The sequence below is a fragment of the Scyliorhinus canicula genome, chromosome 17, assembly GCF_902713615.1.
Source record: "Scyliorhinus canicula chromosome 17, sScyCan1.1, whole genome shotgun sequence".
Taxonomy (NCBI): Eukaryota; Metazoa; Chordata; class Chondrichthyes; order Carcharhiniformes; family Scyliorhinidae; genus Scyliorhinus; species Scyliorhinus canicula.
In genome coordinates, this window is record NC_052162.1 from 116,876,800 (window position 1) to 116,891,560 (window position 14,761).

Here is a 14,761-nt window from a genome sequence, read left to right on the forward strand (position 1 = left end):
AGGGAGGGAGTTATTATTATTATTCTCCACTTCCACCACTGTCGTGATTTTCAGATGATGTCCACTCATTATCTAAATTAAATTCTTCCTCACAGATCCTCACTGTGATATACAGAAGTATATATCAATTGTTTTGTTGTACAGCAAATGGTGCATATAGATGGATACATGCACATGTACTCGCCGCCTGCATTAAGACTTTTGGGTGTCTGTCTTTGGGACATGAGGCAGTGACCCTGCCTCTGTGGATCAGCATGAATCACACCTTCAGGAGGATTGGGAGGGTGAATATTAGGTACAAGAAAGTGAGAATGGAGGGGGAGTTTACTTTTCAGAAGTAATGAGGAAAGAATGTTCCAAATAAACTAGAATTCTCCTTTCTGAATTTCTATCAAGTACTGACTGTGATGAAGTTTGTAAACTCATTTTACAGGATATTAGAAGGGGAGGATTGACATGACAGAAATTTCACACCAAACATCACGTCAAGATCTGATAGTCACCCGATTCATGGGAGCTGTATATCATCAACCTTTGAATCTAGAAGGAGAAATGTTTGTCAGTTCTTCTGCTGAAAGAGATGTTTAAACATCACTCAGTGTACAGACACTGAGACAGGCTCCTGCCAGTGAGAGGCATCACTAAAAACAATCCATTTTATATTCTTTAGCTCACCCAAAGATGGAAATTTCAGCACACATTTCTCCACCTTGTATTTTTAAAATATTTTGTTCACTCATTAAATGTCCTCGACCTTTGGACATTTCATTACAGAACTCAGCTCGAAGACATCAAAACTTGTATCCGGCCTTGTCTGTGGGCCCAGCCAATCCAATTGGCCAATTCAACGTTGCAACTGCTCAGTCCCAGCTTTGGAAACATCTTCATCTTTCTGTGAGGCCCCGGCCCATTGACTGTGACAGGGTTCATACTGACTCCGTGAGATTGTTGATGTAAAGTCACGTCAGACCCACACTGCCCGATTTCCAATCCAATGTATTTAAAGGTTGCAGAAGCCTGATTCTAACCATAAATGTTGTTCTGATCCTGTCGGTAACATTGTTTTGGAACTCACTAGTACCATCACATAGGCAGTGATCAACATGCATCATAAAGATGCCCGAGAGTTTCCTGCCATGGTACCAATAAAGCACGGCAGCTTCTGCCTTCAGGTGGAGACAACCCGACTTGAACAAAACTGATCTGAGAAGTACCATACACTCTGAAACATTGTTCAAATCATAGACAAACTTATTGAACTTCCAAAGTCTTTCTTCTACACCTGGCATCTTCTCAGGAAGTTGCAGAAACGCTGCCCCCTGGAATTGATCCACCAGCACAAAGGCAGCTTTTCTGATTCTTGACTTCCATTCCCAAGAAGATGTCATAAAAAGGGCCAAAGAAATTTCAGAATGACCTTTCCCACTGTGGGCCACTCTGACCTCTTTATCTCCCAAAGCTTCTTCAAATCCCGAGCCACTAACCTTGCCTTGGGCCTTATCAGTTGCATCCAGTTGGACCTTTTCTGTGCAGATCCATTGATGTGATGATGCTGACTGACCCCTATCTGGGACCTGAACACACGCCAAACTCTCTCCAACTACCTAACTCTTACTGTTTAGCCTCCCGTATGGCTTTATCCACTCATTTATTGGCGGCTACAAAACCCTCTCGGTCACGGGGACGTCAGCATCACCCCCCAAACATATCCTTGGTGTAAAACCGACAATTCCTGTCTGAAATGTTCCAGTTATTGAAATTACATCGAGTGGACGTCAAAGAGACAGAGCAGAAACAGATCCCTGAGGTTCTGAGGAGGCCCCAGTGGTCAGTCAGACTGAACTAAACACGGGTGGTACGAAACAAACAATACTCACCCCGGTATCTGCTGTCCACGGGGACTTTCCTTTAATCAGAGCCATCAGTGGATCCTCTTCCTGACACCAGGTTGTTGTGGGACAAATGTCACTCGGAGTCCAGAGTTGGTTAAAGTTTGGGAATCTTTATTACAAACATGCAGGGAATGCTTCAGCGAACCGAAGCATCTCAAGGAGTAGTTACAATAACACAGTTATACACAGTACAGTTGCAGCTGTTTTGTCTGCAAGTTAGTGGGAAAGTACAGGACGCAAACAACTGAAAAACAACTCACTTATTGGATCGTTTCACAAAACACATCTGGGAAAACAATAGCCAGACCAGTAATCCAGAGGCCCAGGGTAATGCAATGGGGATGCAGGTTCGGCAGATGGTGAAATTTAAATTAATTAAAAATCAGGAATTAAAAGTCATCTATCACCATGAAAGCATTGTCGATAGTAGTAAAAACCCATCTGGTTTATTTTACATCCACCTGTAGTGGGGGGAAACACTATTTACTATCCAGGATAAAATAAATGTACTTCAGCCTTTGTGGATCATTCCAGCGGAAATGTGCTCTCCCAGGCTCAAACAGCATCAGCCCACTGGAAGAAAAGTCGCGATACCGGCCAGTCCAGCAGAAAGAAACCCTCCGACCCTCCCACTTCACCAAGTGTCAGAATGAACAATGTTTGATTTGATTAAATTTATTCACGTGCACCAAGGTACAGTGAAATGTATTGTTCTGTGTATAATACAGAGATCATTTTATATATGAAAAAACATAGGACATATGATAAATACACAATATAAATACATAGACGTCGGATGAAGCATACGGAGTGTAGTGCTACTCAGTAGAGAAGATGTATGGAGTGATCAGTTCAGTCCATAAGAGGATCATTCAGGAGTCTGGTAACAGCGGGAAAGAAGCTGTTTTGACTCTGTTATTGCGAGTTCTCAGACTTTTGTACCTCCTGCCCAATGGAAGAGATTGGAAAAGAGAATAACATCAGTGGGAGGGTCTTTGATTTTGCTGCCCGCTTTCCCAAAGCAGGAGTGTGGACAGGGCTGTGTTCACAACTCTCTGTAGTTTCTTAGACTTGGGCTGAGCAGCTGCCAGACCAAGTGTCATGGGAGTGTCCCTTTCAGAAATGTTTTTTGACTTATCATATGGCTTCAGTGATGTCATTGTGTGGGTGGAGCTGGGCTGTGGCTCTGGGAGTTGGTTTTACTTTCGCTTTGGTTTGGGGCTGTTTTGTGGCTGAGTTTTTGCTTTCGTTTTCACATTTTTGGCTGCTGTACCCAGAAAGAGGAGTATTTTGGCCCGTCTCTCGATCTTCATTTTAAAAGCTATTTCCAGGCTGCTTGATAACTTGAAAAGAAATAATTGTTTTCTGGAACGAATTCAAACCTGCTGTTTTGGAAAGGAAACAAGAGCCTCCAAACCAGATCTTGAGTGCTGTGTGCTGGCCACACCTTTCAAAAGGAGGTACTGGTTTATGGGATCTTGTTATTAAATTGGAATAATTAAAGTGGGGGATTTATTAAAGGTTATGCATAGATTACTGTAGCTGTGTGGGGTAATGATGTTTGTAATTTATAAAAATGTTTACTGTGTTTAGGGCAGCACGGTAGCATTGTGGATACCACAATTGCTTTACAGCTCCAGGGTCCCAGGTTCGATTCCGGCTTGGGTCACTGTCCGTGTGGAGTTTGCACGTTCTCCCCGTGACTGCGTGGGTTTCCTCCGGGTGCTCCGGTTTCCTCCCACAGTCCAAAGATGTGCAGGTCGGGTGGATTGGCAATGATAAATTGCCCTTAGTGTCCAAAATTGCCCTTAGTGTTGAGTGGGGTTACTGGGTTATGGGGATAGGGTGGAGGTGTTGACCTTGGAGAGGGTGCTCTTTCCAAAAGCCGGTGCAGACTCGATGGGCCGAATGGCTTCCTTCTGCATTGTAAATTCTATGATAATCTGTGTGTTTGTAAAAATGTTAACTAAATTCGTAGAATAAAGCTTGTTTTGATGAAAAGTGCTTGAGGCCTCTGTTGAATAACACCTGAAAGGCAGGCCCCTGTGCCCATCGTAACCAAAATCAATAAACAGTTGTAGGTCAGGTGATCTCCATGATATACTTTGGAATTTTCCAAACCCTGGCCCATAACACAAGCTGTGATGCAGCCAGATAAGATGTTTTCTTTGGTGCATTGTAAAAATTGGTAAAAGTCAATGATAATAATCTTTATCATTGTCACAAGTAGGCTTACATTAACGCTGCAATGAAGTTACTGTGAAAATCCCCCAGTCGCCACACTCTGGCGCCTGTTCAGGTTCACTGAGGGAGAATTCAGAATGTTCAATTCACCTAACAAGCATGTCATTCGGGACTTGTGGGAGGAAATGGGAGCACCAGGAGTAAACCCACGCAGACACAGGGAGAACATGCAGACTCCACACAGACAGTGACCCAAGCCGGGAATCGAACCTGGGATGCTGGCGCTGTGAAGCAACAATGTTAACCACTGTGCTACCATGCCACCCATGTAGCAATTAATGTGGACATGCTGAATTTCCTTATTTTCCTGAGGAAGTACAGGTGTATTGGTCCTAGCGTCGATGTGGGTGGACCAGGACAGAATGCTGGCGATGTGCAACCTCAGAATTTTAATCTCCACCTCCACCCCATTGATGCAGACAGGAGTGTGTACGATACTTCACTTCCTGAAGTCAATGACTTGCTCCTTAGTTTTGCTGGCATTGAGGGAGAGATTGTTGTCATTACACCACACCACTAGGTTCCCTATCTCCCTCCTGTACTCTGACTCGCCGTTATTTGATATCCGACCTGTTACGATTGTGTCATCAGCAAATTTGTAGATGGAGTGGGAGCAGATTTTGCCACACAGTCGTGTGTGTATAATGAGTGTAGTAGGGGGCTAAGTACGCAGCTTTGTGGGGCCCCGGTATTGAGGACTATCATGGAGGAAGTGTTCGAGATCCGAACCACTATGGTCGTGTTATGACCAAACATGATGTTGTTGAAAATACGGAAAGATATGTCATTTGAAACATGGAAGAGGCAATATCTGGTCTGAGAGAAACATGAGAGGATACAGGGAAAGATCCCACAAAAGGTTAATAGCAGCTGCAAAGAGCAGGATTATAAAATGCAGATTATTTCTCACAAGCAGTCTTAGCAAACACACAGGATTCATGTATTAAGCTAAAACAATGGCTCACACCTTCATTGAATGTAACTATCTCAGGAAGTACCTGGAAAAGCATGGATGAGAGTTTCAATTGAATTAAGTGACTAATGTTTAAAACAGGCAGGTCTTTCAAGTCATAACCAAGTGAAATTTTTGCATACAGTTAAAAGGAAAGGTTTCACACCTTCATTGAAATTAACTCTCTTAGTAAACAGCTGGAAAGGATGGATGATGTTCAGTTGAATTTGGTGTCAATTCTAAGTGTAAAATTCTACTGACATCAAGGAAATTAAAGAAAATTGGAGACAACCTGTCTACGAGAAACATAATTTAAAGTCAAAATCAAAGGCAAAGTTATGAGCTGGGGACAATTGGAAAATTAAATTATTCAAATGACAGGAATTAAAAGTAACACCTATTGAAACCAAAGCATCTTTGAATATCACAAAGGAACTTTGAACATCACAAAGGACAATGTAATCAGATCTGAGAGGTGAGGTTATGCCCAAAATGAATACTTAGTTGTATTAAAATGTTCAGATCAAAGATACTTTTTGACAGTCAAAGTGAAATAAGTTAATTTACAATAAGGTAATAAAAACTTAATATTTGTCAGAAAGAGAATATAAACCCAGGGAGCAGAACCAGAAGGGATGGGGAGGAGAACTCAGAGAGAGGAGAAAAGCATATTCAGCTTTCACAGCTCGGTCATGGCAAAGACAAGACGAGCAGCCGAGCTTGAACAGCTATACATCTAAGGAAGACTAGAATTTAAACAGGAGTCAGAGTCATCTGAGAGATAGCTAGCAGAGCCAGCTCTTATAGCTCAGTACATGGATCAACAAGGCACAGCAACAGAGCTAACCAGTGAACACATCTCAAGAAGACCAGACTTTAAAAAAGATTGATTGTCAAGGTGGGCCTGAAGGTCCCTTCAACCAACCAGCAGGATCCAGAAGCAAGACCTTTTTACCTTTCTGTAAAGAAAGTGTTTGCAGCTTTTAAAAGAAAAAATATAATAACATAACTTAACTTAACCTGAAAAAGTGGTTATTCCTGAAGTCTACTTTACTTACTTAGCAATGCAGGGTCCAGGACATTGATGCTACTAAGTGGTAAGTAGATAAAATCTTCGGTGAAGGTATGGGTTATACCTGGGGATAACTTGAAAATACAGTTTGACCTGAATAGCACCCACCGAAGCCTGCATCGGAGTCAGGGAGTGAGAATCCCTGTTCACCATTTAGAATGTCGGCCCTTTTTGGTATAGGGGGAATTCTAAGAATAGTAGTGAGTTTTCAAAATCAATGTGGATGGATTTGGAGCCAAATTTTGCCATGCAGTCGTGTGTGTATAGGGAGTGCAGCCTTGCGGGGCTCCTAAATTGAGAACCATCATGGAGGAGGTGTTGTTGTTTATCCTTACTGATTGTGGTCTATGGGTCAGGAAGTTGAGGATCCAGTTGCAGAGAGAGGAGCCTAGTCCTAAGTTTTGAAATGAACTTGGCTGGGATTATGGTGTTGAAGGCAGAGCTGTAGTTAATGAATAGGAGTCTGACGTAGGTGTCCTTGTTGTCGAGATGCTCCAGGGGCGAGTATAGGGCAAAGGAGATGGCATCTGCTGTGGACTGGTTGTGGCGGTGTACGAATTGCAGTGGATCAAGGAATGCTGGGAGTATGGAGTTGATGTCTCCAACATCTCGAAGCAATTCATAATGATCGATGTCAAGGCCACTGGATGGTAGTCATTGAGGCACGTTGCCTGGTTCTTCTTTGGCCCCAGTATGATGGTGGTCTTCTTGAAGCAGGTGGGAACATCGGAACAGAGTAGGGAGAGGTTGAGGAAGTTCGCGAACACAATCGCCAGCTGCTCCGCGCACGATCAGAGATCTCGTCTGGACCCTTTGCTTTCCGAGGGTTCACTTTCAAGAAGGCCAACCTGACTTTGGAGGCTGTGACGGTGGTGTAGCCACCTGAGATGGCCACTAACAAACACAAAATGGAAGACTGCAAAGAGTGCAGGGAAAACGGACATGTTAAAGAGCAAACAGCTTGCCGAGCAATTATGTATTGGGACAACTGCAGAAACCGGTTTCTGACGGCTGTAGAGACCAGGCAGCACTGTGAATGAGAAGCCGTTAGCATATTAATGAGGTGATACCGGGCAAGTCCCAGATACAATGGACACAAATTAAGTATCAATCGATACATTCAATAGGAGGCCAGACCCAGTGGCGCCAGAGAAGCCCAGGACAATAAGTCCTAAGAACCGCCCCAGCAATCAAGGAACGGCCCTAGGATTGGGGGGTTCAAAACGTATCGATTGGGAAGAGGCCCAATCGATCCCCAGCATGAAAGGGAGTCCGCCCAAAGGGGCGCGGACCCCCTGGGACCTATAAAAGAGAGGTCCCATACATGGTTCAGTCTCCTGTCTCCGGCCTCCGGCTCCAGCCTCCAGACCCCTGTCTTCTACATCAGCCGCTGAGCAGCAGCCACCAAAACGCAAGTGCCTAAACGACGACCGCTACCTGAAACCGGCATTACTGACACCCTTGCCAACTGATAGCGATTCGAAGCCTGCAGACCAGAACAGGACAAAGGCCTTGTTCCCTGGCCTCGCAGTTCCTTCTTAGCTAAGTATTAGTTGTTTAGTGGTAGAAGTAAGTTTAATCTTTAGCGTGTGCATGAGTGTTATTATAATTGTGTTATAATAAACTCTAATTGTTTTGGACTTACTAATTGGTGCACAGCTTTATTGCTTTGAACTTCACCTTGAAACTTGTGGCGGTGTCTTTATGGCACCTGGCGACTCCAGAGCTTAGAACGTGAAACAGAGCCAAAGCGAGTGTTAAACACACTCACCCAGAACGACCAACAGTGGGTATGGGTGTGTCCAAGGCTGCTGGGACAGTTGTCAACAGTTTGTTGGTTTCCTGCTCGAAACAAGCATCAAATGCATTGAGTTTGTCGGGGTGCGCTGTTGCTGAAGATTCTACTCGGCTTTGCTTTGTAGCCCATGATGTTGATTGAGCCTTGCTACAACTGACAAGAGTCCCTGTCGTTAGTCTGCGACTCTAGCCGAGTTTGGTATTGTCTCTTGGAGTCCCTGATGGCTTTGCGGAGGTAATATATAGATTTCTTGTATAGGTCAGGGTTGCCTGCCTTGAATACCTCAGACCTGGCCATCAGTCATGAGTGAATCTCCCAATTAAACCATGGTTAATGGTTGGGTAACATACATACTACCTTCTTTTGCACGCAATCTTCTACACTTTTACTGATGAAGTCTGTGATGGTGCTGGCAAACTCGGTTAGGTTGGCTGCCGAGTTCTTGAATATGGACCATCCACTGACTCCAAGCAGGAGGAGCTCTTCCAGTTGCCTCAGACCAGCATTGCACAACCTTCTTAACCGAGTTCTCCGCTTATGTTTCTGCTTGTATGCCAGGAGAAGGAGCACCATCTTGTGGTCTGATTTTACGAAGTGCGGTCCCCTTGATGTTTGTGTAGCAGTGGTCAAGGATGTTGGGGCCCCTGTCGGGGCAGGAGACATGGTGGTGGAATTTTGGCAGTACACTCGAGGCCTGGTTAGAGTCCCCAGCCACAATGAACAAGGCCTCCGGGTATTCTGCTTCATTATTATTTATAGCGGTTACAATTCATCAAGCACCTTCTTCACTTCCGCCTGGGGTGGGATGTAGACCGCTGTGACGATGGCAGAAGTGAACTCTGTGGAAGGTAGTATGGACGGTACTTCACAGTCGGGTATTCCAGGTCCGGGGAGCAGTAGTTCGCCAGGGTCGCCATGTCCGAGCACCAGGAGGAGTTGATGAGGAGGCAAATCCCTCCACCCACTCCCGGTTCAGTCCTGGATGATTAACAGCAGAATCTAACCAGTCATCACTTGTGAACCCTTTGGTGTCTCAGCATGTTGGATGACCGAGTGAATCCCTCCCCACAGTGAGAGCAGGTGAATGGCCTCTCCCCGGTGTGAACTTGCTGGTGTCTCCGCAATGTGGATGACGTTCTAAATCTCTTTGTGCAGTGAGAGCAGTTGAACAGTTTCTCCTCAGTGTGAATGCACTGGTGGGACATCAGTAGCTGAGAGCTTTTAAACCCACTCTCACCGTCAGAGCGTTTAAAGAGTCTCTCATTGGTGTGAGTGACATTGTGGCTCAGCAAGTGATGACCGAGTGAATCTTTTCCCAGTTGGAGAGGTGAACGGGCTCTCCCCGGTGTGGCCTCGCCCGTGTTTGATCAGGTTTGATGAGGTTCTAAAGCTCTTTGTGCAGTGAGAGCAGCTGAACGGTCTCACCTCAGAGTGAATGCGCTGGTGGGACATCAGTAGCTGAAAGCTTTTGAAACCCCTCCTGCAGTCAGAGCATTTAAAGGGCCTGCTCACGATGTGAGTGACATTGTGTCTCAGCAGGCTGGATAATTGAGTGAATCCCTTATCACACACCGTGCAGATGAATGGCTTCTCCCCGGTGTGAATTCGCTGGTGTCTCTGCAGGTTGGATAACTGAGCGAATCCCTTATCACACACAGTGCAGATGAATGGCCTCTCCCTGGTGTGAACTCGTTCATGTCTCCGCAGGTTGCCAATGTCACTGAATCCCTTTTCACACTGAGAGCAGGTGAAAGGCCTCTCCCCGGTGTGAACTCGTTCATGTCTCCGCAGGTTGCCAATGTCAGTGAATCCCTTTTCACACTGAGAGCAGGTGAAAGGCCTCTCTCCAGTGTGAAATTGTTCGTGTTTCCGCAGGCTGCCAATGTCAGTGAATCCCTTTTCACACTGAGAGGTGAAAGGCCTCTCCCCAGTGTGAACTCTCTGGTGGCTCTGCAGGTGGGATAACCGAGTGAATCCCTTCCCACAGTCAGAGCAGGTGAATGGCCTCTCCCCAGTGTGGACTCGTTCGTGTCTCCGCAGGTTGCCAAAGTCAGTGAATCCCTTTTCACACTGAGAGCAGGTGAAAGGCCTCTCTCCAGTGTGACTGCGTTGATGCCTTTCCAGCTCGCACGGGCCTTTGAAACCCTTCCCACAATCCTCACATTTCCATGGTTTCTCCATGGTCCGGGTGATCTTGCGTCTCACCACGTTGGACGATCAGTTGAACCTCGTCCACACACAAAACACCTATACAGTCTCTCCCTGCTGTGAATGGTGTAGTATTTTTTCAGCCTGTGTAACTGGTTAAAGCTCTTTCCATGTCAGTGCTGTGTAACAGCCTCACACGGGTGTGCGTGTCTCAGTGCTTTTCCAAACACACTGATGTTTAAAATCTCTTGAAGCAGATAGAATAGACAAACTTTTCTCCTTCTAGATTCAAAGGCAGATGATCCCAAGACTCGAGTGACTCAGTCAGTTCTTGACCGGATATTTAGTTTGAGATATCGGCCTCGAACTCCTGTCGTTTGAACTTCCTGCAAACAGATTTTACAATAGTAATCGTTGTCAGTACAAGATAGAAACTCAGAACAGACAATTCTAGTTTCCATCCAACATTCTTCTTCTGTCTTTCCCTGAAATGCTCTAAATCTCAATCCCACAGACTCTCTCTCCATTCTCACTCTGCTGTATCTAATATTCACCCTCCCAATTCTCCTGAAAGTGCTGATTCAGGCTGATTGACAGATCCATGCTCACTGTTTCCTGTCCTGGACACAGAAACCTGTAAATCTTCATGCAGGCTGCCAGAAAGATATATGTCAATATTACTAGATGAAAAATGTGTGTAATATACAGATTGTATTCACTTACTTTCTCCATATAAGGACATTTACTGATTAGAGATGGGGAAATCTGAGGAAGAATTTTATTTAGTCATGGAGTGGACATGACAGGGAACTCACTGCCCACAAGGGTTGTGGAAGTCGAGATGATCAATAATTTAAAATAAAATAGGATGGTCACTTGAAGAAAATAAACTTGCAGGGGAACAGGGATATCCAGGGGGAATGGGACTGACTGGATTACTGTACAGAGAGTCAGCATTGACTTGAGTTCCCAAATGGATTCTGTCAGTGCTGCAATGACTGTCTGACTGGAAATATATAATGTGGGTACAGTACTATATTACAAAACTGGAACTAATAATACATGTATTTTATTACAGAACCATCAATAATATATATAATACACACTATATAACACGAGACATATCTCTGTCCATTCTTAAATTTTAAAAAATTAATTTACGGGATGTGGACAATGCTGGTTAGGCCAGCATTTATTGCCCATCCCAGTTGCCCTTCCGAAGTAGTGGTGAGTTGCCTTCTTGAACTGCTGCAGTCCTTGAGGTGTAGGTACATCCCCTGTGCTGGTTTACCAATTCAGTACCAGTACCCAATTCATTTTTTTCCAATTAAGGGGCAATTTAGCGAGGCTAATCCACCTACCCTGCACATCTTTGGGTTGTGGGGGCGAAACCCAAGCAAACACAGGGAGAGTGTGCAAACTACACACGGACAGTGACCCAGAGCCGGGATTGAGCCTGGGACTTCGGCGCTGTGAGGCAGCAGCACTAACCACTGCTCCACCATGCTGCCCTACATCCCCTGTGTTGTTAGGGAAGGAATTCCAGGATGTTTCCCCAGGGACAGTGAAGGAACGGCAATATATTTCCAAGTCAGGGTAGTGTGTAACTTGGAGGGGAACCTCCAGGTGGTGAGGTTCCCAGGTATCTGCTGCTGTTGTCCTTCTAGATGGTAGTGGTTGTGGGTATGGAAGGTGCTGTCTGAGGAACCTTTATGAGTTACTGCAGTGTATCTTGTAGATGGTATACACAGCTGCTACTGTTTGTCAGTGGTGGAAGGTTTGAACGTTTGTGGAAGGGGGTGCAATCAATCACGCTGCTTTGTCCTGGTTAGTGTTGAGCTTCTTGAGTGTTGTTGGAGCTGCACTCATCCAGCAAATTGGAGCGTATTCCATTACACTCCTGACTTGTGCTTGTAGATGTCTGGTGGAAAAGCTTTGGGGCATCAGGTGGTGTGTTACTCGCTGTAGGATTCCCAGAATTTGACCTGCCCTGGGAGCTACAGTATTAATATGGCTAGTCCAGTTCAGTTTCTGATCAATGGTAACCCCCAGGATGTTGGTTGTGGGGGATTCAGCGATGGAAGTGCCACTGAATGTTAAGGGGTGTTGGTTAGATCCTCTCTTAACATAGACATAGAACAGTACAGCACAGAACAGGCCCTTCGGCCCTCGATGTTGTGCCGAGCAATGATCACCCTACTCAGACCCACATATCCACCCTATACCCGTAACCCAACAAACCCCCCCCTTAACCTTACTTTTAAGGACACTACGGGCAATTTAGCATGGCCAATCCACCTAACCCGCACATCTTTGGACTGTGGGAGGAAACCGGAGCACCCGGAGGAAACCCACGCACACACGGGGAGGACGTGCAGACTCCGCACTTGTAAGAGATGGTCATTGCCTGCCACTAGTGTAGCACAAATGTAACTTGCCACTTATTCGGCCAAGCCTTGACATTGTCCAGGTCTTACTGAATTTGGACATGGACTGCTTCATTATCTGAGGAGTCGAGAATGGTGCTGAACATCGTGCAGTCATCTGCAAACATCACCACTTCTCACCTTATGATGGAAGGGAGATCATTGGTGAAACAGCTGAAGATGGTTGGGCCTCGGACACTGCCCTGAGGAACTCCTGCAGTGATGTCCTGGAGCTGAGATCATTGACCTCCAATCAGCACAACCATCTTCCTTTGTGCCAGGTATGACTCCAACCAGTGGAGAGTTATCCTCTGATTCCCATTGACTCCAGTTTAGCTGGGGATTCTTGATGTCATACTCGGTCAAACGCTGCCTTGATGTCAAGGGCAGTCACCCTCACCTCACTCTGGCATTCAGCTCTTTCGTCCAAGTTTGAACTAAGGCTGTAATGAGGTCAGGGGCTGAGTGACCCTGGCGGAACTCAAACTGAGCGTCCAGGAGCAGGTTTTGCAGAATAAGTGCCACTTAATCGCAACTTTGATGACTCCTTCCATCACTTTTCTGATGATGGACAGTAGGCCTACAGAGCAGTAATTGGCTGAGTTGGATTTGCCCTGTTTACTGCCCCCTTAAATGTCAGTCATCTCCTGGCCTTTAATTGTGAACATTAGGAAATAAATCGTCCTTTTAGCCAGACAAATAAATGTGTCAAGCTGAGGGAGCAAAGGATGTCAATGTCTTTAAGAGAGAGAGACCTGGGCCAAGCTTCCAGAGTCTGCACCCTCCCTGGATTCACTTCCTTTCCCTTCAGTTGCTGCAAGTGACCAATTGAAGGTGAGAATGAGAAAAGATATGGAAAGGGGGAGAAAAGAAAGTGTTTTACTCACAGATGTTGGAGACAGGAGAAGGTTTCAGTCTGTGTGCAGCTGAAGCTCACTCAGGGTTGGAGGAACAACAGCTTTGCTCAGCACAAACCTCCATGTCCACCTTCCGCATTGAGACAATGGGGGAGCTCTGATTGGCGGAGGGACAGAGTCCTTCCGGTCCTCCAATCTTCCCATTGCGCACCGCGGGATTGAGCTCACCCTGCACATGCGCAGATTCCCCTCTCCCAGACTGCGCAGTCCTGGATTGGGGGAGGGGCTTCTCGCTCTGGCCGGAGCTGTCAGCCGGCTGCCTGGAAATCGTCATGACGATGTGCTGGGGGAGAGGAAACAAAGGGTGGGGGCGGGTCTCTCGTGTACTCGCGCACAAATGCAGTGACGTCACCGCGCAACGGATTTATTCCTATTGGCTGATTTAGACGATGTGGAGGTTGGACAATTAGTTTCGGACTAAAACTTCCTCCTCTGGGCAACATCTGGGAGCAAATCAATGTCTCCCCCTTTCAGAAGGTCATAAGATATAGGAGCAGAATTAGGCCATTTGGCCCATCGAGTCTGCTCTGCCATTCTGTCATGGCTGTACTCATCCTGGATTTAATTCCACCGTACTGACAGTTCTCCATTACCCTCCAACCCATTACCAATTCAACATCTGTCTTCTATAAATCTGGATTTTGCCCTTTACATAAATTGTGTGACATTCATGGAAGTTTGCCAACTGGAGCTTTATTCTCAGTTAAATTCAGCCCTCAGCTCCGTCGCTGCCTGTCATTGACATGAGCAATAGAGACAGAAAGGTGCCCGAGGCTCAAATGGGGGAAGTCAAAACTTGTGATTCGAAACCAACACCCAACAGTTTTCAGTCAAATCCATGTTATTTATACTGGGGTTTTTATTATTAAAATTAGGCACTGGAGGCAAAGGATGGGGGTTTTAAAGGGTAACTTTCACTTTCTATCTTTGTATTGTCGGTAGTGTCAGTTGTGGCTCAGTGGGCAATTCTCTCACCTCTGAATCAGAAGATTATGGGTTCAAGTCCCAGTCCTCCTCCTCACAGCACTGAGGGAGTGCTGCACTATCAGAACAGCCTTCTTTCAAACAAGATATTAAACTGAGGCTCTGTCTGTCCCTCTCAGGTGGATGTTAAAGATCCCACAGCCACTATTTTGAAGAAGAGCAGGGGAGTTACCCCCGTGTCCTGGTCAATATTTATCCCTCAGTCAACATCATTAAAAACACATCATCTGCTCATTATCACATTGCTGTGTGTAAACTGATTGCCGCATTTCCTACATTACAAAAGTGATGACACATCAAAAGTACTTAATTGGCTGTGAAGGACTTT

General features: G+C 45.7%; 2 protein-coding genes across 4 annotated transcripts in view; one reads left to right on the top strand and one right to left on the bottom strand.

Moving 5' to 3' along the window:
* Positions 1-14,761, top strand: part of LOC119951358 (zinc finger protein 229-like) — a 394,086-nt gene that overhangs the window by 319,219 nt on the left and 60,106 nt on the right. The window lies entirely within an intron of this gene.
* LOC119951365 (gastrula zinc finger protein xLCGF3.1-like) lies at positions 1,983-13,533 on the bottom strand. 2 transcript variants are annotated; one of them, XR_005457597.1, is made up of 2 exons: positions 13,420-13,533; positions 1,983-2,837 (listed from the first exon to the last, which is right to left on the bottom strand). XR_005457597.1 is itself a non-coding variant. In XM_038774508.1 (2 exons), exon 2 carries the CDS (start codon positions 10,137-10,139, stop codon positions 9,219-9,221), a length of 921 nt encoding a protein of 306 aa, XP_038630436.1. In that variant the 5' UTR covers positions 10,140-10,492; positions 13,420-13,520; the 3' UTR covers positions 7,895-9,218. The 2 variants fall into 2 exon arrangements, 1 of the variants encoding a protein (XP_038630436.1); XM_038774508.1 differs by lacking the exon at positions 1,983-2,837 and adding an exon at positions 7,895-10,492 and having other exon boundaries at positions 13,420-13,520.